The sequence below is a fragment of the Drosophila serrata genome, unplaced genomic scaffold (genome assembly GCF_035046125.1).
Source record: "Drosophila serrata isolate PLE 108 unplaced genomic scaffold, ASM3504612v1 contig_310, whole genome shotgun sequence".
Taxonomy (NCBI): Eukaryota; Metazoa; Arthropoda; class Insecta; order Diptera; family Drosophilidae; genus Drosophila; species Drosophila serrata.
This window is the reverse complement of record NW_028257208.1, coordinates 70032-94399: the sequence shown is the minus strand read 5'-3', so window position 1 is coordinate 94399 and position 24368 is coordinate 70032. Positions and strand designations below refer to the sequence as shown.

The following is a 24368-nucleotide window of genomic DNA, read 5'->3' as shown; positions in this document are numbered from 1 at the left end:
CATAAAACCGTGTAAGTACATAAATATTTATGTACATACATATGTATGTATGTATGCAAGAATGCATGCCAAATTCGGAAAACTGAAACACGATTTCTTTTATTAATATTGGAATTATTTTTAAATCCTCTTGCAGCCCTCAGTCAAGTAAATAGTTGTTAAATATAATTCAAGGATAATCCAAATGGATTTTGAATCGTAACAATTTGGAATGCGTCCGACACGGAAGGCCTGAGAATATGGCACCTGGGAAAAGATGTTAGTCCGTTACCACTTTCGAGACGGAAAGACGGAAACAAAATCAATCAAGAGCCGTAAAAAATCTCCGGAAGCAACGGCGCACCACCCAAGGTCCGTGGCGAAGGAGGAGCAAGTGGGAAACTCAAGTCCGTTCAAAGTTGTTCGGATGCGAAGCGGGACTTTGGAAGCTCGAGCAGTTCGGAAAAGTTACGACGCCACGGAGGCAAGATTAACGACCATGGCAGGGCCCGTACACACAGTATCGACAGCGAAACCGAATCCTCACCGGAGCATCAGTGCAGCGTAAGGCGAAGTCGACGCCGCGAAAGTAGACTATGTCGCTGCCAATATCAATATCAATTTCAACCCAACACTATTACTGGATATCGCAGCAGCAGCAGCGGCAGCAGCAACAACAGCAACAGCAGCCGGAGGAGTTTTGCGCTAGAGCAAAAGCCGACGCCAGGAGCAGTCGATGAATCGTTAGGACAATCTAATCTCAGCATCAGTCACAAAACCACAATGAGCTTCCTGCAGCCACAGCACGCACTGTCAAGAGCGAGAGTCCCTGCTGTTGGCGGCACCATGCTGGTCTACGGCCTGGGGCTTCTAATTATGCTGCCAGGTGAGTGAGTGGTTCCTAGCCCGAAATAGAAACAGAAACAAACAGGATGGAAAGCAAAATAAACAAAATAAGCAGGAAAAGAGGCTCACAGCGAAACCTTGAAAGTCAGAACTCTGCCTGAAGCATTTCTTATTTAATCCCATTTACTAGTTCTTCTTAATAACAACTGATACGGCAACGACTTAAATAATAGTTTACAAAGTATTTCAGAGATGAGGCAACGATTTAGGATATTTCCTTATCTCTTTACTATATAGTTTTAATAACAACTGATACAAGCAATGGCCTTAACTATAGTTTACAAAGTATTTTAGACATTTTTGAGACATTTTCTTATCATTTTAATATATATTTTTTTTAATTACAATAATTTTACAGCTTCGGCATAATTTTGAGACAATTTAAATCCTTAAACTAGGGTTCACAACATCTTTAATATATCTAATGTTGGACAATTTCTAAAGCCCTTATTTGGTTAAAATTAATCTGTTTAATATATGTATTTGACTAAAATCAAAGGACCTCTATAGTCACTGCTACATTGCTGCAATACATTCGTTTGAGAACTGAACTGGTTTTTGCTCTTTCTCTAGCTTTTCTTTTGTGCTCTAATTTAAAATGTAATTAATTTCGCTTGCCATTTTCAGCTTGCGCGGCTGGCCCCCATGAAAAGCGTTTGCTGCACGCTCTTCTGGACAACTACAATAGCTTGGAACGGCCGGTAGTCAATGAATCCGATCCACTGCAACTGAGTTTCGGACTAACTCTCATGCAGATAATCGATGTGGTAAGTCAGACTTGGTTTAAAAAATGTATTCAGCAGAGATTTACACCTGAAATTGAAGGTTAAACAACGAAAGTCCAAGGCACAAGGGATTTGCAGGCACTGCACCAGAATTCCCAAAGGATTCCAGCTGCAAACTGACTAGTAACCAGTCAGCAGACGTGGTCCTTGGTTACCTTCTGATTTCTTAGCCTAAGCTATGTCCCCTGCTTCACTATTTTCTTTTTAAACTCTATTCATATATAGTTTTTAAACTTGTAATATTCCCTGACATTAATGTACTTTGTTTTTGTTGCAGGATGAAAAGAATCAATTGCTTATAACAAATATTTGGCTGAAACTGGTAAGTACTTGTTTTTATTTTGTTTAAAATAAATGTGGAAAATCATAAAAATTATAAATCTTAAGCGGATGATTGCATTATTATATTATTTTTGACATGTAAGGATTATGTTATACATAACAGTGTAAGCTTGACGTGACATGACATGATTATTGAAAACGTAAGCACTTGTGGATTTTTTACAGAAAGTAAGCCCTTAAGGATACTTTACAGAAAGTCAACCCTTGAGTATACTTTACAGAAAGTCATCCCTGAAGGATACTTTACAAAAAGTAGTTACTTTACATGCGGCAAGGAGGCGCCACTAGAAAGTGTCTGAGATGAAAAGTCGCAGTTTTAGTCAAATTCAAAGTGAATATTATGGATGATGTCCTTTAAGAGACAGCCTTCTTTATTTAATTAATATACTTTTATTTTTAAAGGTAACATGGATTTTTGGTCCATGGAGAAATATAAGTTAAATACTAAATTGAGCATGTAGATTATTAACCATAACCAAAACTAACATAGGAACGATTTCTAAATTGAAATTAATGCTTTTTTGAGAAAGTTATGCGATTTTTAAACTTTGACTGTCCCAAAAAATATTTTTAAAAATTATCAACTACAAATTTCGGTTTCAAGAATCTTGCAGAGGAAAATATAATTTTATTCAGCGAAGGAGCCATTTCCGACCCTATAAAGCATATATATTCTTGATCAGCATTAACAGGCGAATCGTTCTAGCCATCTCAGGAAGCAAAAGAACCATTTTAAATTTTTTCTAAAAAATTTAAGGGGTTGCATCGTTAAAATGTGCAAAAATTTTAAAAAATATTTTAATATCTTAAAAAGGAAAACTTGGTATGCAGAATTGTTAAGCGCCAAAGAACTAATTTAGAACCGCTTTCCGAATTGAAATTAATTCATTTTTGACATATATAAGTTATATAATTATAAACAATATATAGTTATATAGTTATAAACAATATATAGCAATTAAAGCTTTAGTGAATCATCGAATTTTTCATTGACTTTTCTAGGAATGGAATGACATGAATCTGCGCTGGAATTCCAGTGAATTTGGAGGAGTACGAGACCTGCGAATTCCGCCACATCGGCTATGGAAGCCGGATGTGCTCATGTACAATAGGTTAGTAAGAATTACAGGAATAGGCTTATGCCCTTGGAACTAAGTTCCTTATATGTATATTTATTTTCTTTTTTAATCCCATACTGTTCTTAATCAATACATTATCTGTTAATTGCAGTGCGGATGAGGGTTTCGACGGCACTTATGCAACAAATGTGGTGGTCCGCAATAATGGGAGCTGCCTGTACGTGCCCCCGGGCATATTCAAATCCACTTGCAAGATAGACATCACGTGGTTTCCATTTGACGATCAGAGATGTGAAATGAAGTTTGGTTCGTGGACCTATGATGGTTTTCAGGTAAATTCTAGATAGATCATTGCAGGGGATGTTAAGGTTTTAATTATATGTACATATGTTTCTAAAAGGACCGATGTAACTTAGCCAAAGTCAGTATAATACTTCAGATGTGGCGTTTCACATACAATCTTTGGCTAAAATATCCAATCTTCTTTATTTTCCCCATTATAAATTATATTGTTACAAAAATATATATGTATATTGTTTGGGACTAATTAAGAATTATTTATATTCTCGACAGTTGGACCTGCAGCTGCAGGATGAAGCCGGAGGTGACATTTCAAGCTTTATAACCAACGGCGAGTGGGACCTGTTAGGTAAGTAATTAATGTGAATGACAGGCAAGACGTTGTGGTCGCAACATATATGTTTTGCGTTTGCAGTAAATGTCTGTATTAATCTCGTATTTAATCTCTTCTTCTCTACTCCATCCACTGGTCATCTGTCATTCTAACTCCCCACCGAATCCACCGAAAATCCATCTTCCCACGCACATGCTCGAATCAATATCCTGAAACCCGAAATCCAAAATCCAATCGATTCAATCAACCCATCAGGTGTGCCCGGTAAACGAAATGAAATCTACTATAATTGCTGCCCAGAACCTTATATTGACATAACATTCGCCATTTTGATAAGACGCAAAACTTTGTACTATTTTTTCAATCTGATTGTGCCGTGCGTACTGATCGCCTCCATGGCACTGCTAGGGTTTACACTACCACCAGATTCTGGTGAAAAGCTATCGCTTGGTAAGTGTTGTCCCCAACAACAACAACAAAAACCCTTCTCCGCCCTTCCGTCTCTCAACTTCGCTCTATTTCTATTCAACCTTCCGACTCTACTACATACATAACCCCGCTAGAGGAGTTCCTTTAACAAAAAACCGACTATCGTTGTTCTCTAAATAGTGAAATCAGTTGTTGATGTCAAAACTATCTAACAGAATGAATGCCAGCTATCCGTTAATGTTTTATTTATTTTGTCTTTTTTGTTTTTGTTTTTGCTACTGCATCTCGAGTATCTATTGATTAATTAAATAACAACTTTTGCATGTTTGGCAAATAACGCTGCTAGTCACCAAAACTACAAAACCCTGTCCATCTGAGTTTACTCAGGAATCTGATATCTTATTAGGTCCTTGGAAGTGTCATCTTCCCTATAAGTTTATGGTGTATTACAAATCGTGTAAATGCGACATAGAAGGGAAACGTTCTCAAACTTAAAGAAAAATTCGTTTATTACATATTAAGTTTTTTACATTTACACAAAAACCTAATTACAGAATAGAACCAAGCTATTTATTATTTCAGAAACGCTTCCTAAAAGGTGTTAACTGCATTTACAAGAATGTAATATAACCTTCTTCGTGCCCTACGACTACTGCGTCTTTGCAATTATTGAGATCTATTTGCAATTGCAGTTTTGCAATTTGCGATTGTTTACACTTTGCATGGTTATATTTTTTGTTTTGGTTGCCAACTTTGGTTGCTGTAGATATTTTAAGTAAGGGAATCCATGCACTCAAATAAAAGTTTGAATATTACATATAATGCTCAGGTAATATGATTACCTTTCTGAGATTCATTGATGAATAGAGCGAAACAAGGTTTATTTTTAAAAAGCAAAAAGAAATTCCAAAAAAGTTATAGGGGTGAGGAGCTTATTTTTATACACTTCCAGGGTATTCTAGTGTTAGTCGGAGGCTTACAACGCAGTGAAGGAATCATTTCCAACCCTATGAGTCATATATATTCTTGATCAGCATCAACAGCTGAATCGATCTAGCCATTTCAGGGGTTACATCGTTAAAACTTTCAAAAATCGTAAAAAATGTTTTTTTTTTATATTAAATTTAGTATGCAGATTTATTAAGCTTTAAGAACGTTAAACATAAATGCTTTCTGAATTGAAATTGATGCATTTTTAAGTTATGCGATTTTTGTTTAAAAAAATATCCTATACAAAATCTAAAAAAAAAAAAACAAGAAAAGAAGCTAACTTCGGCACGCCGAAGTTTGTATACCTTTGCAGATTGAAATTCGATCGCTAGGAATTAATACAATATAAATAATATATATTTTTGTTAAAAAACAATAAACTAATGGCTGCTTTCATTTCATTCATCGTTTGAACTTTCCTTTATTTTTACCGATCGTTTATATGGCAGCTATATTATATAGAAGTCCGATTTTCATAAAATGTTACACAAAATTCTAGATTAATATATAAAGGCTATATATTAAATTTGATGAAAATCTGTTGAAAACTGGAAAAGTTATATTATTTCTTTAAATTTTTCGATCGTTCCTATGGCAACTATATATATATGTATGTATATATGTATATAGTCCACCGATTCGCTATGCTGCAACTAATGTACTAGTAAAATTATATAGAAGAATAACTCCATAGTTTCATTCAAATAGCTTTCACTTAAATTTGTTCCAAAACAAATCTCGCACATCTGTGCATATGATTCCCAACTAGTTCAAACATCCCCGGAACGAAGTGTCTTCTACCAGCCAAGTCTCCGATACGTGTTGTGTTATAAAAGTTGCAAGTCATTGTGTATTAGTGCTCAAAGTTAATTAGTGATCTTACATACTTACTTATTATAGTTACTTAATCGTCATAGATGCTTACTGGTCATAGCTACTTACTGGTCATAGATACTTACTGGTCGTACATATTTCCTGTTCAGAGTTAATTACTGCTCATAGCTACTTACTTATCATAGTTACCTACTGATCATAGATGTTTACTGTTCAGAGTTACTTACGGCTCATAGTTTTTTTTCTTAACATTTTCCGATCGTTCCTATGGCAGCTATATAAATATATATATACATATATGTACGTATATATAGTCCACCGATTCGCCATGATCCAACTTCTATATTAGTAAAATTATATAGAAGAATAACTCCATAGTTTCATTCAAATAGCTTGCCCTTAACTTTGTTCCAAAACAAATCTCGCACATCTGTGCATATGATTCCCAACTAGTTCAAACATCCCCGGAACGAAGTGTCTTCTACCAGCCAAGTCTCCGATACGTGTTGTGTTATAAAAGTTGCAAGTCATTGTGTATTAGTGCTCAAAGTTAATTAGTGATCTTACATACTTACTTATTATAGTTACTTAATCGTCATAGATGCTTACTGGTCATAGCTACTTACTGGTCATAGATACTTACTGGTCGTAGATACTTCCTGTTCAGAGTTAATTACAGCTCATAGCTACTTACTTATCATAGTTATCTACTGATCATAGATGTTTACTGTTCAGATTTACTTACGGCTCATAGTTTTTTACTTAACATTTTCCGATCGTTCCTATGGCAGCTATATATATATATATATATATATATATATATATATATATATATATCGGTGGATATATGCATATATATATATATATATATATAGTCCACCGATTCGCCATGATCCAACTTATATATTAGTAAAATTATATAAAAGAATAACTCCATAGTTTCATTCAAATAGCTTGCTCTTTTGTTCCAAATCAAATGTCGCACATCTGTGCATGTGATTCTCAACTGGTTCTAACATCCCCGGAACGAAGTGACTGCTTCCGGCCAAGTCTAAGAAATGTGTTGTGTTACAAAAGTTGCAAGTCATTGTTTATTAGTGTTCAAAGTTAATTAGTGTCGAAGGTAACCTACTGATCAAAGTAAATTACTGATCATAGTTAATAAGTGTTCAGAGTTACTTAATTTGCATTGATACTTCCTGGTCAAAGGTACTTTCTAAAGAGACTTACTGTTGAAAGATACTTCTGATTATAGATACTTACTGTTCAGAGTTAATTACTGATCAGAGTTACTCACTGGTCATAGTTACTTGCTGGTCATAGATACTTACTGTTCAGAGTAACGTAATGTTCATAGAAACTTACTGAGCGTAGTTAATTACTGGTCATAGTTATTTACTGATCATAGTTCTATAAATTGTCCGATTGTTCCTATGGCAGCTATATATATGTATATATATAGTCCACCGATTCGGTATGTCCCGATTTATATACCAGTTAAATTATATAGAAGAAAAACTCCATAGTTTCATTCAAATAACTTAAATTTGTTCCAAAACAAATCTCGCACATCTGTGCATATGATTCCCAACTGGTTCAAACATCCCCGGAACGAAGTGTCTTCTACCAGCCAAGTCTCAGATACGTGTTGTGTTACAAAAGTTGCAAGTCATTGTGTATTAGTGCTCAAAGTTAGTAACTGATCATACATACTGATCATAGGTACTTACTGGTCATAGATATTTACTGCTCATAGTTAATTACAGATCATAGATACTTACTGGTTATAGATACTTACTGGTCGTAGATACTTCCTGTTTAGAGTTAATTACTGATCATAGGAGTAATTTTCGACCCTCTAAATCTAATATATTCTTGATCAGCATCAACAGGTGAATCGATCTTGCCATGTTTGAGGAAAATAAAATTTTTATAAATTGAATTAATGCATTTTCGGTTTAGTTATGATTGATTTCCCATTCGAATCTCATGATCCAATCGCAAACTGCAATGGTAAACAAACTTCGGTATCGCGAAGTTAGCTTCCTTCCCTGTTTTCTTAATTTTGTTTCATAATTTCGATCTAAATGGCTTACAGGGCTTACAGGACTTTAGGGTGCATGCTCCACAACTATGTCTGTCGGGTATTTGATAGGATAGGATCTCGACACGGACAGAACCTTAAGCTTGTTCCCATCTCGCTAAGGGCCCTGAGGTTCAGAGCAGAGAATATGGTAGTAGTTTTTTATTGAAGGCAAAACGTACGTGATCATGGAAGCGACAAACAACCTCACTAAAACACATCTGCCATGCCAAGCCGCAGTCGCAATCGCAATCGCAGGAAAGAGCGCTCAGAAGGATTCTTGTTCCATATAGTACACTATATACATATATTGTCTTGCCGTAATCGTAATCGTAATTGTAAACGTAACTGTGTATATTTTGTGTGTGTGTTTATGTGTTTATTTCGCGGCAGTTTGGAACAAAAAATGATATATATATATATATATGATGCACAACTAATGTAATCTCAATTTGATTTTATTCCATGCCAACGCCGGATCCAATCTAAAACAAAAAAACAAAACAGGAGTTACTATTTTACTATCGCTTACAGTCTTCCTCAACATGGTGGCGGAAACGATGCCGGCAACCTCCGATGCAGTGCCGCTGCTCGGTAAGTACAGCCCGTGGCCAATATAAATACAAAAATGCCAAAGAAAAAAATACAAACAAAAATAAGAAAAAATTCCTAACATATTTTACGTCTAAATATACGCTACTTAACTAACGCACTCTCAACGCATTCAGCAAAAATCCATCTTTAACTTTGCCACATATTCTACTTCTCGCACAGCCCTCGAGACAGTGTCGTCCAGTCGTCCAGGAGCATCGCATTCGCATTCGCAATCGCAATCGCATTCGCTTTTTCGTTGTCATTAATTGTCGTCTTTGTCCTTTTGTCCCTCTGTTGCCATTGCAAAATTTGTTTCGTCTTGTGAATTTGGGGCACACATGAAGAAGGCCTGACAATCAGCTGCCTAAACTAGGGTATATCACAAATAAACAAATTGAATCGAATCATTTGGCCCCGGCATCATCGCTGTCATCGGTGTCCCTTTTCATGTGAAATGTCCTCTCTCCCCCCTGCCGACCATTCACATAAAGTACATACACTGCCATTCCAGTAGGGTTAGTTTGCCCAATCAGTGAAAATAAACCATAAGCCATAGGCATGCTATCAGAGCATTTCCCCTTTAAATCGGTTAGTTAAGTTGCATGTTGGTTGGTCTACTAGTAGTGGGAGGCATGTAAAATGACCTTGTTCCGTGGGTAAATTGTAATTTTGAATATTATACTATTAATCAGACTTTGTACATGTGTACATATGTATGTATGTAGTTTTGTATTTTGGTATCTAAACCCACTGTGCGGACCATTAAAGAACTCGGAGAGATTTCTAAGTTCGCAAACTCCTTCTTGGTTGTGTCCTATCTCTTATATTTAGAGTGCGAGCAGCTTTCGTTTTCTTGAGACCACTTTCTAAGTAAAAGCAGCAATTCTTGGCAAAAAAAAGAGCTAAACTTTAAGAGAAAGCTTCGTAACACGAAACTAATGATAGTTTTGAATGATGATAAGGGTCGGACCTATTTTACGAACTGTGTAGGAAACCTTCTTCTTCGGTGAACTTAAATCCTGAATTTCCAAAGGACTCTATTTGGAAATTCATAATAACTCGGCTGGATGTGAAAGTCAGTCATCAATTGGGTACTATTTGAAGTAGGTTTTGCCTAAAAAACTTCTGTTTGGAAATACTTTTACTAGTAAAACTTAACCCCAACTCACAATAATGATCTGGGCATCTGGAAATACGCAAATTCTTTCCAATACCTTTGTTTAGAGCTGCACTCCTCTAAAGTAGAACCATTTCGCATATATATATTGTATAAACCCCATCGGAACTTCACAGTTGACTATATAAATAGACCCAAGTGAACGGATATAGATAAATATATACACACACACTAGTTTTCCTAATTAACTTTTGCATGCCCATCTAACACACACGAAAAAGTCTTGCTCCTGCACATTTTGTTACTTGTCCTCCTCCGACTTCCCTTTGCACAAGTTTTCTTCAATTTTATTAGTAATTGTATGTACAAACTAGAACATTAACAAAATAAACTACAGTCACAGTCCACCGAAATACTGATTTAGATATATTTTAAAACATCAAAGAACCATCAAGTACTCTAATAGTTACATATTACCTATTATTCATATACTGTAGCTGTAGTAAAGTATATTCGTGAAGGGCTGATTTGGCAGTCCAAAAAGAGGGATTTTTGTCCCCATTGTTTTTTTGTTCTAAAGATAAATCATATACTCAAAATGGTAGACTATATGTACATATGTATATATATCGTCGTGTGAACTCATTTGCGATATTTCGAGTATGTGAATTGATTTATTTGTTTGATTTGTATCTGATTTCGTATTAATTTCCATTGTTCCTTTGTGTTTGTGCCAGTGAGCTTTTGCCAAGGACCACTACCACATAATGTAAGCGAAAAAATGTTCTTGTCGGCATGCAGGAGCACAAATGTCCCGCCCACCAGGCACCAGGACGAAGGACTGAGTGGGTCCAAGCTGTTCCTGGTCCCAGCTGAACCAGCCGAGTCAGTTTGATCCCTTCCGTCTCCACACACAGCCCACAGCCCACAGTTCACAGTTCACAAAATGCAACTCCACAACACTCCACAAACAAGAACAACAACATACACTCCACAAGTTTCACCAAGAACCCACCACGCTTACACCACAGCGCATACCCGGTACGAGTGCTTAGTACATTTTAGCTAGGTGTGTGTAACTCGATATATGTATACTAGGCGCAATAGTTCTCAACATAGAATGTATGTACAGCCCCACACGAGAACGCTCACACTTAGAGCCAAGGCAGAACTCCGGTACAGTCACACTTAGAACCCAAAATAAAAAGAACTCGGCTCAACTCTGGTCAAACTCTGCTCTTTTTTGCATACAGAAACTGAATAATAATGTGTGCGCTCCCTTTTGATGAGAAAAACCCACTTTCCCACACTTTTCCAACTTTACTTTATCTACTTACTACCGCTTTTTTTGTACGCCTAACACGTGAGTGCACAGAGCTAACGATCTTATTTGTTTACCAGAAATTGAATTTCTTTCCGAATTAATCTTTAAGGTTTTTGCTTTCAAGACGGTTGTTTGCTTTTCACATATATCCACGTGATACGCGTTACAGACCAAATTTTTATGTTGTTCTACCACAAGTATTACAAAATATCAAAGATATCAAATGTATATTAACATTTTTATAAACTAGAACCCTTTTTGAAATACAAAATATAGACCTATTCCTAGATATTGCATAGATCAGTGGAAATATTTTGAACATTAAGATAGATAAATATATATTTTTTGAATTGCAAAAGTCATTGGTGAAGAAGTGCACCCCGATTTCCTTTTATACTAAAATCATTAGTGAATATATTTTCTATATCATGGATACGGGACTTCGGTAGATCAATGAGGCCTTAAATTTAAGTCACTTTTCCGTTCACCTCCAAAACTGTAATGAAAGTTAGTTGGTAGGTGTCTTTTTACATAACAATAGATACAATGTCAAACCTAAACCTATGAATTCTTTGAAACACAAAGGCACGCCCTGGTTTTTCGATGACCTGATGATGATACTTCCTTTTTCGAGGCCTGGTGCAAACATTAGTTGTAGTATATGTCATCTATAGGATATTTAATCATATATCAGATAAATCAACCGACCTCTTGATGCAGAACCAGATCCACCACTTGCTAATATTTTATATACTTTATATATATATATATATATTTTTCAGCTTTGTAAGAACGTTTTACTGAATGATTGTGTTTTGTTTTTTGGTTTCTCAGTTTCGTTCTAAAAGAGACAGTTTAGTTCATTTGATTTTCTTAACTAATCGCTATGTAGTGTGGTAGAACAATAATACTATTATTGTTATTGTGTTACTTACAATGTGATTGTGCTGTTCCTCCCACCGAATAAGTTCGTACACAGTATCATACACCCAGCCCCTAGCAGAATCCTCCTTCTCCTCCCAATAAATACACTTGTAAATCAAACACGCAGCCAGATACTCGTTCCATTTAAATTCCCCCAATAATAAAAAGAATTCAAAATTCGTTCGGTACCATGGTTATGATAATTATGAAATTGATATACTTTTTGGTATTGCTTGTCCTATAATGATTGATCAAATTGGTAAACCTGTCGACCGTTTCCACAGTAGAACCTATATACAGAAATAACCAATAATCAAAAATCATTATGCATCAGGGAGTGAATACTAAAGTAAGAAATTGTATATACGCGTATATACTTGTGTGTCATTTGTCGCTTTACTAAACCAATTGGAACTAAACTGTCCTTCAATTAAAGCTGATACTACAAGGAACGCATTCCACATTTTTTCATTGCGTACTTTCGAATGCTTTTATTTCAAATTTATTCCCAATCTGTGGCAAATTTTTGATGGTAACGCATTTCCGCAACGATCAATGGGGAACACTTTGGAGCTCTCAGGACCGAAATGCACTTGAATGTCACGCTAATGCTCAATGCCCATTGCCCCATGTTGTTCGTAGATCGATTAGATGGAACGTGTGTGCCCCAAGAAACACATTCGCCAATAACCGTTAACATCCATGTCCCAAATAACCACGACCACTATGCCATGGATCTCGAAACAGTTGTTTCCTGAGAATCAGCCATCTTACTATATGATTTTATTCGGTTTTGAAATCCTCAATCTCAATCCATTGATGAACTTAGCCACGATTACAACCTTTCTAATGTCTAGTCTAAAATAGTTTAAACAAAAAACAAAAACAAAACACATATATAATATAGCCAAACAAACATATTCTGGATATCATTTGGCGAGGAATTTGTAGAACCTTCAAATTGTCATCGCATCATTTCCATTTTCAGTAAAACAAAAAAAAACAAAAAGGAAAAACATTTTCTATTCGTTCGTCATCCGCTGCGCATAATTTATAAATAAATGACATTTAATGTTAACTATAAACCAAACGTCTAAATTAAACAACTTAAATTATATAAATATCATTTGATTGAACCTCATTAAAACCGTGTCTCATCCAAATCTAAACTCCCAACTAAAAACAACGAACAACAACGTCAAAACAAGAAACAAAAACTAAACAGACCATAGTGAAACTACAAACAATGTCAGATATATATGTATACACACATATATATATATATATATATCTATCCATAAGTCTAGACCAACAAACAATTGAGAAAATTACCAATTAGATCTCGATTTTTAACCAAAAATGATGATTGCGGATAATTGGTTGTGCACTAAACGACTAAAAAACAAAGGCGACAACGGCCAAGAATTCAGGCAAAACTCAGTCCAGTTCAAGATCCAGTCTCCCCCTTCAGTCGTTCGGATATATACGATATATAATCCGATTTGCAGCTGGAGGATGCCTTGAACTGGGCTATAACATCAGATATCGAGTTTATAAATGGAAATAGAGATAGGGTCAGAGGACAGGCCACCAACGGGTTGGGGTTTATGGCTGGGCATTGGTGAAATTCAGGGCTTGAGCAGGACCAGTAATTACGTGTAAAATATTGAAATTTTGTGCAAACAAAAACACAGCAGCTATGCCTTACTTACATTTACTCTACTACTCTTGCTTACAGTTTGTGTTTTCTCTACTAATTTTACCTTTTCGTAATCAAAACACACCTAAGCCTGATCTGCCTTCTCTGCAAACCCCAAGTCGAGGCAGTCTTGCTTAGACACTAAATTATAAGTTTGCAGAGTTGGTATGAACACATACACAAGCCTATGTTTAGGTAGCATTCTAGGAATATACATATTTTAGTCTTTCCAAAATTTAATGTAAATTTATACACAATTCTAAGAGAGATTTTGAAATTGAAATCGGACGCTTTGTTTTTTGTTAACCACATATACATACATACGTACGTATAGCCCAGTTCCCGTTTCCGAAAGATATTTTTTCTGATACTTGTACATAAAAAATAAAGTCAAATAATACGTTTTTTATAAGCACGATTTATTTTTCCACTCCCTCGTGATACTTGTACATAAATAAATTTAAATAACTCAGAGTCTAAGAGAAATTCTTCGCGAATCGTATATTGGAATCAAATTATGACCAATCGGAAATGAGAACAGGTTTTTGGAATCTACACCAAATACAACAACAAACAATACACACTCAATACAATTTCACAAAATACCGACCCTAATTAATCAATGAATATTGAAGGATAGGCCAGAATATATCCACATCGTGTGATCAATTCGGGGGCTAGGCTAAGAAAAAAGAAAAATAAAACAAAAAACAAAAACTGAAAACGAATCGAACAATTACTACAAGTTTGTGTAATTTTTGTGTCCTTCTAGGAACTTATTTCAATTGCATTATGTTTATGGTGGCCTCATCAGTTGTGTCAACCATACTTATCCTCAATTATCATCATAGAAATCCAGATACGCATGAAATGAGTGAATGGGTAATATTTTTACATTCAAATTAACTTAACTACTTTCTTACCTTGTACAAAACAAAAAAAAAAAAAAGCAAAAAAAATTATATATACAAAAAACAAACGAATTTTCTATCCATATTTTTCAAGACATATAGATCTTATCTTTTGAAATTAATTTATTATTCCACTGCTAAACATACATCTATACGTATGTAATTTTTATTTATCCAAACTAAACGAATCACTTTAAACCTATTTGTTTGTAAATAGCTAGGATACTTATAATAAAGAAAAAAACAAAAAAACAAAAATAAGTACGCATAAACCTATACATTTCGCTCATAAGTCACCCAACTTCAACTACACCAACTCACCCACGGACTTGCAAGAAGATATACCCGAGAAAAGCATGAGAGACTACAGCTAATCCTCCTCCCATCTCTTTACCAGTGTTCTGCGAACGAAAACCTAAATTAAGAAACGCCACTCAACTTACAATTTTAAACTTAAAAAAAAAAAAAAAAGCCAAATCCCCAAAGCGTTCTCATACAAATATCAAAACACAATAACGTATACTAAATATATATATTGCAGGCACAGAAAACCACAACCAATGTTATCCATCGATGGATTTCCCTTATAATTTCGTTCCCTTTATATAATTATATTATTAAATACCATCTTGATATTAAAGAGCAGCAAATTTCCGATTCTTTTCTTCAAAATGAACAATTTTCGATGCATTCTAACCTATGGACTGTCACCTTTGTGTACACAGAACAGCAAAAAACTTACTTGAAAAGTTCTCCCATGTATTTTCTTCAGTGAAAATTGAATAACTTAAAGGAAAATTGTTACTAGAGCTCTTTTAACGCATTTGGTTAAATAAAAAATATTCCAATTGTCTTTTACCCATTCAAAGCTGTCGTATAGCAATAAATAATTCAAACCTTTCCAAAATCTTATCAGAATAATAATTTTTTTTGCCTGCAAGGGTATAAAAACTTTGGCTCGCCGAAGCTAACTTTATTTTTTTGTTAAACTTTTTTTTTAAGAGTATGCATGGTTATTTCGCGAATATATAACTTTGTCATCTATTATTCAATTCAAGGAATACGATTTAAATTTTATGAATTATTCAATACAAATATATTCCTTCATAAAATAAAAAAATATATATTTACAATGTTTCTTTTAATTAAAGATGAAAATAACGGTTAACCAGATTATATAGAAATTAACATTCGTTGCGCATCAATTTCGGACACAAATTCCCAAGAGAATTTTTAACTTCAGTAGTTCCTTGAATGCAAAATGAAGAACAAAAAATGCTGTTATACTCTGATGCCTTTATTTCAAATGTTGTTTTATTTTTATTTTGTTAAGTTTGGCCCTCCTACAAAGCTCCTAGTTGTTTGATTATTTATTTTTGTGTTTCGTTCGTAATTAATGTGCGCATACTACTTACTTTACTTACTTATGAAAATGCGTCTCTGCCAACAACAGCACCAATAATCTCACACAACAATTTTTATTTTTCAACCAAAACTCTGGCCGACAACTACAACAACAACTACGCAAACCGGCAACTCAACTCTTCTTCCAACGCAAACTCTGCAAACTGCCTCTTCAACTCTCTCTCTCTATATATCTCTCTTTCTATTTCTACATATGTGTATCTTTCTGTCTCTCCCTGCCATTTGAACAATTTTAACCAAACAAACCAACAAACAAACAAACAAACAAACAAACAAACAAACAACAAACAAAACAATAACAACCAAAAAATGAACAATCTTCGTACAAAAAACGAAATCGAATCAATGAAACAACAACAAACAACGACGGCCCATGCACGAGTCGATCACCTGAACACCAACGAAACACGCAACATTCAACATCCGACTTACTCATAATACACCAATGAAATCACCAACAAACTCACCAAAATTCACCACCACTCCCAACAACAAACAATGTGCTAATAAAAAATTAATAAATATCTGACGATAAACCGATAAATAATCCCCAAACTTAAATACCTCTCATTCTGCTCATCCTCGATGTCATGCGTATATATATTTATATATATATATATATTCAACAACAATCGTGTCGCTTCAACAACAACTAATAATGCAACTTTCAAAAAAAAAACATTAAAAAAACCTACGAACATTTAACATAAATGAAACGAAACTAAAAAAATGATGACATAAACTGCCTTCAAATTAAAAAAAAAAACTAAAAAATACTTATTGCTATTATTTTTAACCGCATTACCCAACCACACTCCGTCTCTCTATCGAACTCGCACACACAGATAAGAGTAATATTCCTTTATTGGTTACCTTGCATATTGCGCATGCAAAGACCCGGACAGGTTGGCTATGAATGCCCGCCGCCGCCCTCGTCGTCGAGTTCATCGAATGCCGGCGACAAAAAGCAACAGATTCAGAACGTTGAGCTCAAGGAGAGGTAACCGCAGACGACAGTCTCTCTCTAGTATTCCTAAGTCTCTAGTCCTTCCAACCGTCCAAGTTCTGCCTGCTCTCTGACCCTATACATATTTCTATCTATCTATCACATTCTTCTGTCGCATTCTTCGCTCTGCGTTCTGAATTCTCAATTCTGAAGATCCTCGAAATCGCTGCTGGCGAATGTCTTAGATATAGACGATGATTTTCGCTGCAACCATCGCTGTGCCAGCGCCACATTGCCGCACCAGCCTACATATTTCAGGACGTTGTACAGGTGAGGGCCATCTTCAGAGTTCTACAAAGAGTTCCACTATTAATTCGTTCCATACCATAGGATAAATAACATGTTATCAATATTCCATATAATATCTTACATATTTATATATATGTCTAAAGTCTAGAACTATTGTTCTCACCAATAAATCTATAATATGACATCATATACCCCGCACAGGCAGGGGGATGACGGCAGCGTGGGACCCGTGGGCCCCGTAGGACCTGTTGCCGAGGCGCGCATGCACGAAGCCATCTCCCACACCTGCCTGAGCTCCTCGGCTGAGTACGAGCTGGCGCTGATACTCAAGGAACTTCGCTGGATAACAGATCAGGTAGGTAGATCAGGCTTTAGCTGCTACAAAAGCTAAATTAAAGGGAATCATAACTCATTGCTAACACTACTTGATATATCATATATCTTTAAATGAGAGTAAATTGCAACCATGAGCTGCATCATAGAAGGTGATCCCTAAACGGGCACTGAGAGCTGTAAATGTTTATCATTCTTAAGAAAGCTGATAAGACCTTCTTCTATATATGTATATGCTGCTTGTATTGTTTGTATTTACTATACATTTTATTATTATTATCAGATCTACTATATTTTAATAACATTTATTTCTCATTCGCAGCTCAAGAAGGAGGACGAGACGGGTGACATAACACGAGATTGGAAGTTTGCAGCCATGGTCGTCGACCGCCTGTGCCTTATTATTTTCACGTTATTTACTATTATTGCCACCCTTGCGGTACTCTTCTCAGCACCACATTTCATTGTAAGTTGCCAAAGTGATGGCGATGGGAATAGTTTTTACAGAATGCGTTTTCATTGCAGTTCCCGTAAACGGAAGCGGAAGCCGAAGTGGAAGTGCAGCGAAATGGACAATGAACCCAGGAGGAGGTGATGGAGGTAACTACTACGATGACGACGACTACAGGAAGAAGGTGGGAAAGGAATAACTCGCATGGGTCGTACTTTTGTGAAATATATATATGACGCAAATCAAAAAATCATAAGAAAATAATCAAGACAAGTGCATAGGCCAAACAGAGACAGACAGAGTATTGGGAGTCTATCCGTTTTGTTCCTTATGATTTCATAGTTTCGAAGATGTGTCTGATGGTTATCAAGAGTATTATGATCAGTTCAGATAATGGCGTATGTACGTATGTGAATGCATTTTGTATACATAATGAAATCAAGCTGGTACAATAATTGTCTGTACATACATACATACTACATAAGTTGCCCCCATGCGACACACAAGCTGAGGTTTCTTACTCGCGAAGAGCTCCCAAGCTCCCAAGCTCCCAAGCTCCCCTAGCTTCCAAGCTCCCTACTATGAAGCACCCAAACTCCCAACTCGACTTGAGATCGCGATGAGAGAACGTTTAACGACATACATATACATATATACGGCTTCACACAATAATGAAATATATTAAGTACTCAAAATAGTCTGTATGCAACATTTGAGCAGTTTTTGAATGTTTGTTTCCACACCCTCAGTTCCTCCCCCTTCCCCACATTGTATTGTATAAAATAATGTACTTTTGCCATACTTTTGATCCCCATACTGTTCAATTTTGATATATGAAATAGTGTATACAAATATGTTGCTGTGATAGAAAAAAAAAATTATAACAATACGTAATCCAGTCACAACACCAATTCCAAGTGGTCAAGAAAATAGCAAAAGTGATGATGGATAATGGATAGTGGATAGGTACTGGCGGATGGCACTTAAACTTAAAAACTTAAAAAACAAAAGAACGAACGTTAATCTGAAATGAAATCGCACAAGGCATTCATTGATACCTAAACATAAAAATAAAACACAATCAAAAAGCAAGTCAAAGTCGATATGACAATTACAAGAATTCAATCCTACTCCACGAGCAACATAATACACACGAGCGTAATGTTTTCTATATACACACACACAGGCTTGCGGCAATTCGCGAAGATACAGAAACAGATTCAGATACATTAACAGAAGCAGACGCAGATACAGATACAGATGCAGTGTCGTCGACGTTTAAAACGAGCGAGCAATCCTTATATCTAAATCAAATGCAAACGTTATTTGAAAAAAAATAAATAAAAATAAAAAGAAAATCACAAACAAAGCAAAAGCTAAAGCAAAAGGCAAAAAGCAACAAGCAAAAAGCAAAAACAAGAGCAAATGCAAAAGCAAAAGCAAGAGCAAAGCAACAAATATAAGCTTCAATGAGAATGTGTAAAACAAAGTATAAAGTTAACTATTTTTAAAATTAAAATGAAAGCAAAACAACAAGAAATGCAGTGGCAACGAAATCCCGAATATAACGTACTGCTAATTTAAAAAAATATAAAAAAAAATCAAACAAGTACTAGTATTAGGAACAAGCATAGAAAACCAAGGGTAAAGTCAGACGATATACACACAAAATGCATACGAAAACAAATATTTAACTATCTCCGAAGTTACAGAACAAAAAAACGCGTGCAAGTTGAATACAAAAACAAGTTAGATGTAACGAATTTTTAAACTACAATTAAATGAACAGCAAAAAGTTAACAGAGAATTCATGATTAGCGTAAAAAAAGCGTAAAAGTTAGTCACGAGATTTTAAAACAAATGCGAAAGAAAACTGAAAACAATAAGAGGTCTTAGATTTTAGATAGCGCTGCTGAGACATTGCCCCTAAAACGGAAAAATACTTAAAAAACCGAAAAACGAAAAACCCAAAGCAAAAACGGTAAATTCAAATGTTGATTTACAAGATTTTGATGAATTTTTCGTTGATATATACGAGAGAGTTCAATTATTATTTTCTGATCCAGTTGGACTCCAGAGAAATTTACATGCTTTATGTGTCGAGATCTGATCAACTACCTCAACTAAGCAAGGACTCGTGCTATAGGTAGAACCTACACGACCTTTTGTTACCAACAGAAACAGGCTTTTATTGAGGCGTCACCTTTCCACACCTTATACTTATTTCTTGCACATTCCCCAGCGTGTGCCACAACACTGATTTCAATTTGTAATCAAAACGTTTTTGAAGCTGGAAGGTATTCACATACGACAACAACAAAGTACTAACTATATTATTTCTTAAAAGATAATAAAAACAAATGTTAATGTGTGGTTTCTTGAAATCAGGTTAGATTTTGAATATTAAAAAAACAGGTATCTGATGCATTTCGAACGGGTTTGCTATAGGTACAAAATTAGGTAATTAGTTTTCGTACAACATGCCTCTCATTTCTATTACAGCCAGATATTATTGTATTATTGTATATGGAAAATAGAAGATTGTAGTAATGACCGTGTCACTGCCCGAAACGCTTATTATGGCCCCTTGTCTTCCTGCCAAATGAGCGCTAGTCTGAATCTCCTCTGCAGCTTCAAGAGCAACATCATTCTTTAGCCTTGATTCTCATTTTGCTTGGGACGCCAATAGTCCTTTGCTAGAGTCCTGCCCGAGTGCAGCTTGTACTTGGGTAGGGAGAAAAGAAAAAATATTTAAACACCAGACTTTCAAGTTGGTTCAACTCCCAATTACATATCACATATTAGGTGAAGTGTCAAATAATGAAAATATATGGAGCGATGCCACTCTCTTTTTATATTTTTCACTTGATTACAACAATAATAAATCACGTTTAAGAATTACATTTCCTCACAGGATATATTTGATTCAAGGGTATAAAAAGGAACCGAATTTTATAATAAACTTTATATACCTGGTTTTCACATATTTATATATACATATATTTCCCCCATTTATATGATTGCTTAATAACTTTTTCAAACATCTCAAGGCAGAGCTCTGTACTAATCTATTTTATACAAGAAAAAAATATAAACTGTTGCCGTAGGTTCACTTAGGCAGGACTCTAGCCTCTACATAGTATGTAGTTTAGATATGTTTTTAGAAAATTAGCCAGGCAATTCTAACGAATAGTTAATCTCTAGGATCTGAACCAATACGCTAATTAGCCTATAAAATACACACGGTCCGTGTTTAGATGAAGAAATTGATCAGAACTTAGGATATATACAATAAAATAAAACTTGTAAATACCTCGAACAACAACAACAAAAATAACAAACAAAACAACCATGAAAAAGAATATTCAAAAATTAAAAACAACAAATTTATTCCACAATCAAATGTTTTATTTCGTGTAGATGATGATGTTCAGGGGGTCGAACTGCACTAGAGAATCATAGCGGTATATTAGTAGCTAACTAGAGAGAGTTATGTATATCAGGTCATATATGTAGTTAACTTCCGCCAGACTTTTGCAGGACTTTCATGGAATTAAATGGACCGTACAATGTACTTTTTTGGAGAACTCTTGCAGAAGTGGAATTGATACTATGGCTGCATATTATCATTTTTTGATTTGCTTTGCCCTACTATCGTACGCTTTTCAATTCTATTTGATCTAACAAGGCATACATACCTACATATACACATATATATACATATATATATATATATAAAACAATCACTTACCAATATCGGTTGCGAAATTCATGTCAAAAGAATTAACTGAAGAAAATAATTCGATGTAATGGAATTATATGAATATTATGTCACATTGACATGCATCTTATATAAGCATATAAATCAACATCAAAGCGAATGGAAATCAGAATGTATAGTTGGATCGCTCAGTAGGGGCCATTATTTCATGTTAATGTTTATGTTAATTCCTGATTTACTTTTAAACCAAAGGCAGTATATAAGTTGTAAGATTCATAACGCCATGCCAGTCAGAAGCTTGTACCGATATGAAGGAGTCATTTCCGACCCTATAAATCATATATATTCTTGATCAGCATAAATTCCTGAACCGATCTAGTCATGTTTGGAAGGAAAAAATGTTTTATCAATTTTTTAAAAATTTTATAAGGGGTTGCATCGTTTAAATTACAAAAAAAAATTCCCAAAAATGTTTATATTCTAAAATTTTACATTTAGTATGCAGATTTATTTACCTAATAAAAACTAACATAGGAACGCTTTCCGAATTAAAATTAATGCATTTTTGGCTTAGTTATAATCGATTTGCTATTCAATCTCATGATCAAATCGCAAACCTTGGCTTTGCGAAGATAGCTTCCTGTCTTGTTTTGTATTTAAATTTGTAAAATTTTCGAATTGATATTTTTTAAATTCGCTAACGATAAATTTTCTGGCATGAGCATTATGCAAGTTATAACTTTAATCTACATATATATAACTTTCTACATAGTGTTTGCTGAAAACGAAATTTGAGTAATATTCGTTCATTGCTTGTTTAAAAAATGTAAAAAACTAAATCTGATTTCATGAGAAACATTAACATTAGCATTTGCATGAAAAAACGGCCCTTATTACATACTAGATCGCAAATTAGAAATGAAAATAATTAAGAAGCAATCGCATTGAATGCTCTCATTTTTCGTAAACCATCCTCTACTCATGCAGAGAAATGGTCTTAAGCTATGATCATGCTACATTTTTAGTTTAATTTAGCGAATATATATATACATACATACATATATCTGCATCAATAACTCAATAGACATGTTTTTGAGTTAACTTTATCGTAAGTGAGAAATATGTTGGATTTTTATTAAAAGCGCAATTATTTTGGGTACATATTTTATTGGCTTGGTTCTACCATTTTAGAGTGCATTCATGGAGACTTGTACTTAGGGGTAATGTATTTTTAAAAAGGGTAATGTATTTTAAGTATATATTATATACTATTTATTAATTGATTATTTATCTTAATCAAAACATTTACATTTTAGCAAGATTGTGTATGGATCGTGATCGGATAAATATGTGAATTGTTATAGTTTAATCCCTTTTTTTGCCCCAAAAATCACAAGCAAATAGCTAAGCAAAGGACGCCTGTAATCTACTTTCAAAATTACAACTTTCAATCATACTAAAAAGGCCCTGTAGTCTGTTGACTTCGACATTGTTTAAATTCCGACGTGATTTCGACATCACAAGTTTATACAACAAAAAACTCAACTAATACACAAGAACGATCGGAAGACAATGGAGAACTCGACCGCCGCTGAAACCGCATTGCAGTGGACCGCCTCATCGGTGGTTGGCCTATTCCAACAGAAGGACACAGGCGATCTCCAAGAATGCGGCTTTTTTGACATATTTGCCAGTTTGGTGTACCTTTTTATCTTCCTGTATGTTATGGCTAAGCTGGTACTAATATCGGAGCGCTATCTTGGCCAGCACATGCTGTGCTGCCAGGATCATGTCAACGAGGTCCGATCGATGGGCCGCGAGTGGGAGCAGACCCTGCAGATGTGCGAGGCGGACAAGGAGCGTCTGAATGCCGAGGTGGCCACCCTGAGCGAGAAGAATGTCCAGCTGGAGGGCGTGTTGGCAGAGTTGCGTAACTGCAATTTGCATATGGTTAAAGTCAATTTGATGCGCTCTGTGCAGCTGAAAAAGGTTTGTATCAAATCACACAATCACCCATTCATACCTCCTTCGAATGCATAGCTATGGTTCCCAGATCAAGCTAACAATCTTTTGTTTTCTATTTCTTTCGCAGACAATGCCGATCGTTCCGCCAAACATCTACATTACCAACTCACACTTTCACGTCACGCGTCATGTGTTTATTAACGAGGGACAACTCAGTGTTCGCAATATCGGCGGCATTGCCGATGTCTACTTGGAGGAGGGAATATCGAACGTCTGGATGAAGTACCTCAAAATGCGCAAGTGTTACATGGGCCCCATCGCCGATCGCAGCTTGGTGGATCCCCTCGGTGACAATCTGGATCCAGAGCTGCCCGTTGTCATGACCACCGAGCAGCTGGCCGAGATGCAGGGTGAGTGCATGAGATTAATCAGCGGTTATGAATTTATGTACAACCTTTGTCTTGTTTCAGGCATTATCTAGCTGATACCAGTGATTTGTGTTAGTTCCAAAAATAATTGGAAAATTTTGTGTTATTTGGAAAACTTTACATGGACGATTCCATCGAATAAATAAGCTTTAAAAATGAA

At 35.3% G+C, this 24368-nt stretch overlaps 2 protein-coding genes across 20 annotated transcripts in view; both read left to right on the top strand.

Moving 5' to 3' along the window:
- Positions 1-21492, top strand: part of nAChRalpha7 (nicotinic Acetylcholine Receptor alpha7) — a 27871-nt gene extending 6379 nt beyond the window's left edge. For 4 of the 19 annotated variants that reach the window (XM_020947749.2, XM_020947750.2, XM_086837455.1 and 1 more), the window contains exons 2-15: positions 137-865; positions 1513-1652; positions 1948-1992; positions 3015-3124; positions 3243-3423; positions 3665-3740; positions 3981-4175; positions 8569-8655; positions 14492-14601; positions 16901-17055; positions 17215-17331; positions 17512-17665; positions 17966-18109; positions 18169-21492. In XM_020947749.2, coding sequence (XP_020803408.1) covers positions 763-865; positions 1513-1652; positions 1948-1992; positions 3015-3124; positions 3243-3423; positions 3665-3740; positions 3981-4175; positions 8569-8655; positions 14492-14601; positions 16901-17055; positions 17215-17331; positions 17512-17665; positions 17966-18109; positions 18169-18177 — 1626 coding nt within the window. In that variant the 5' untranslated portion in view covers positions 137-762 and the 3' untranslated portion in view covers positions 18178-21492. Of the gene's footprint in view, positions 1-136; positions 866-1512; positions 1653-1947; positions 1993-3014; positions 3125-3242; positions 3424-3664; positions 3741-3980; positions 4176-8568; positions 8656-8835; positions 11368-14491; positions 14602-16900; positions 17332-17511; positions 17666-17965; positions 18110-18168 lie in introns of those variants that run through there. The other 15 variants (XR_015272704.1, XR_015272705.1, XR_015272701.1 and 12 more) reach the window with 11 other exon arrangements.
- On the top strand, positions 18838-24368 carry LOC110180115 (uncharacterized). The gene is made up of 3 exons (XM_020947754.2): positions 18838-23804; positions 23908-24190; positions 24251-24368. The coding sequence occupies exons 1-3, from the start codon at positions 23388-23390 to the stop codon at positions 24259-24261; spliced, it is 711 nt and encodes a 236-aa protein (XP_020803413.1). The 5' UTR covers positions 18838-23387; the 3' UTR covers positions 24262-24368.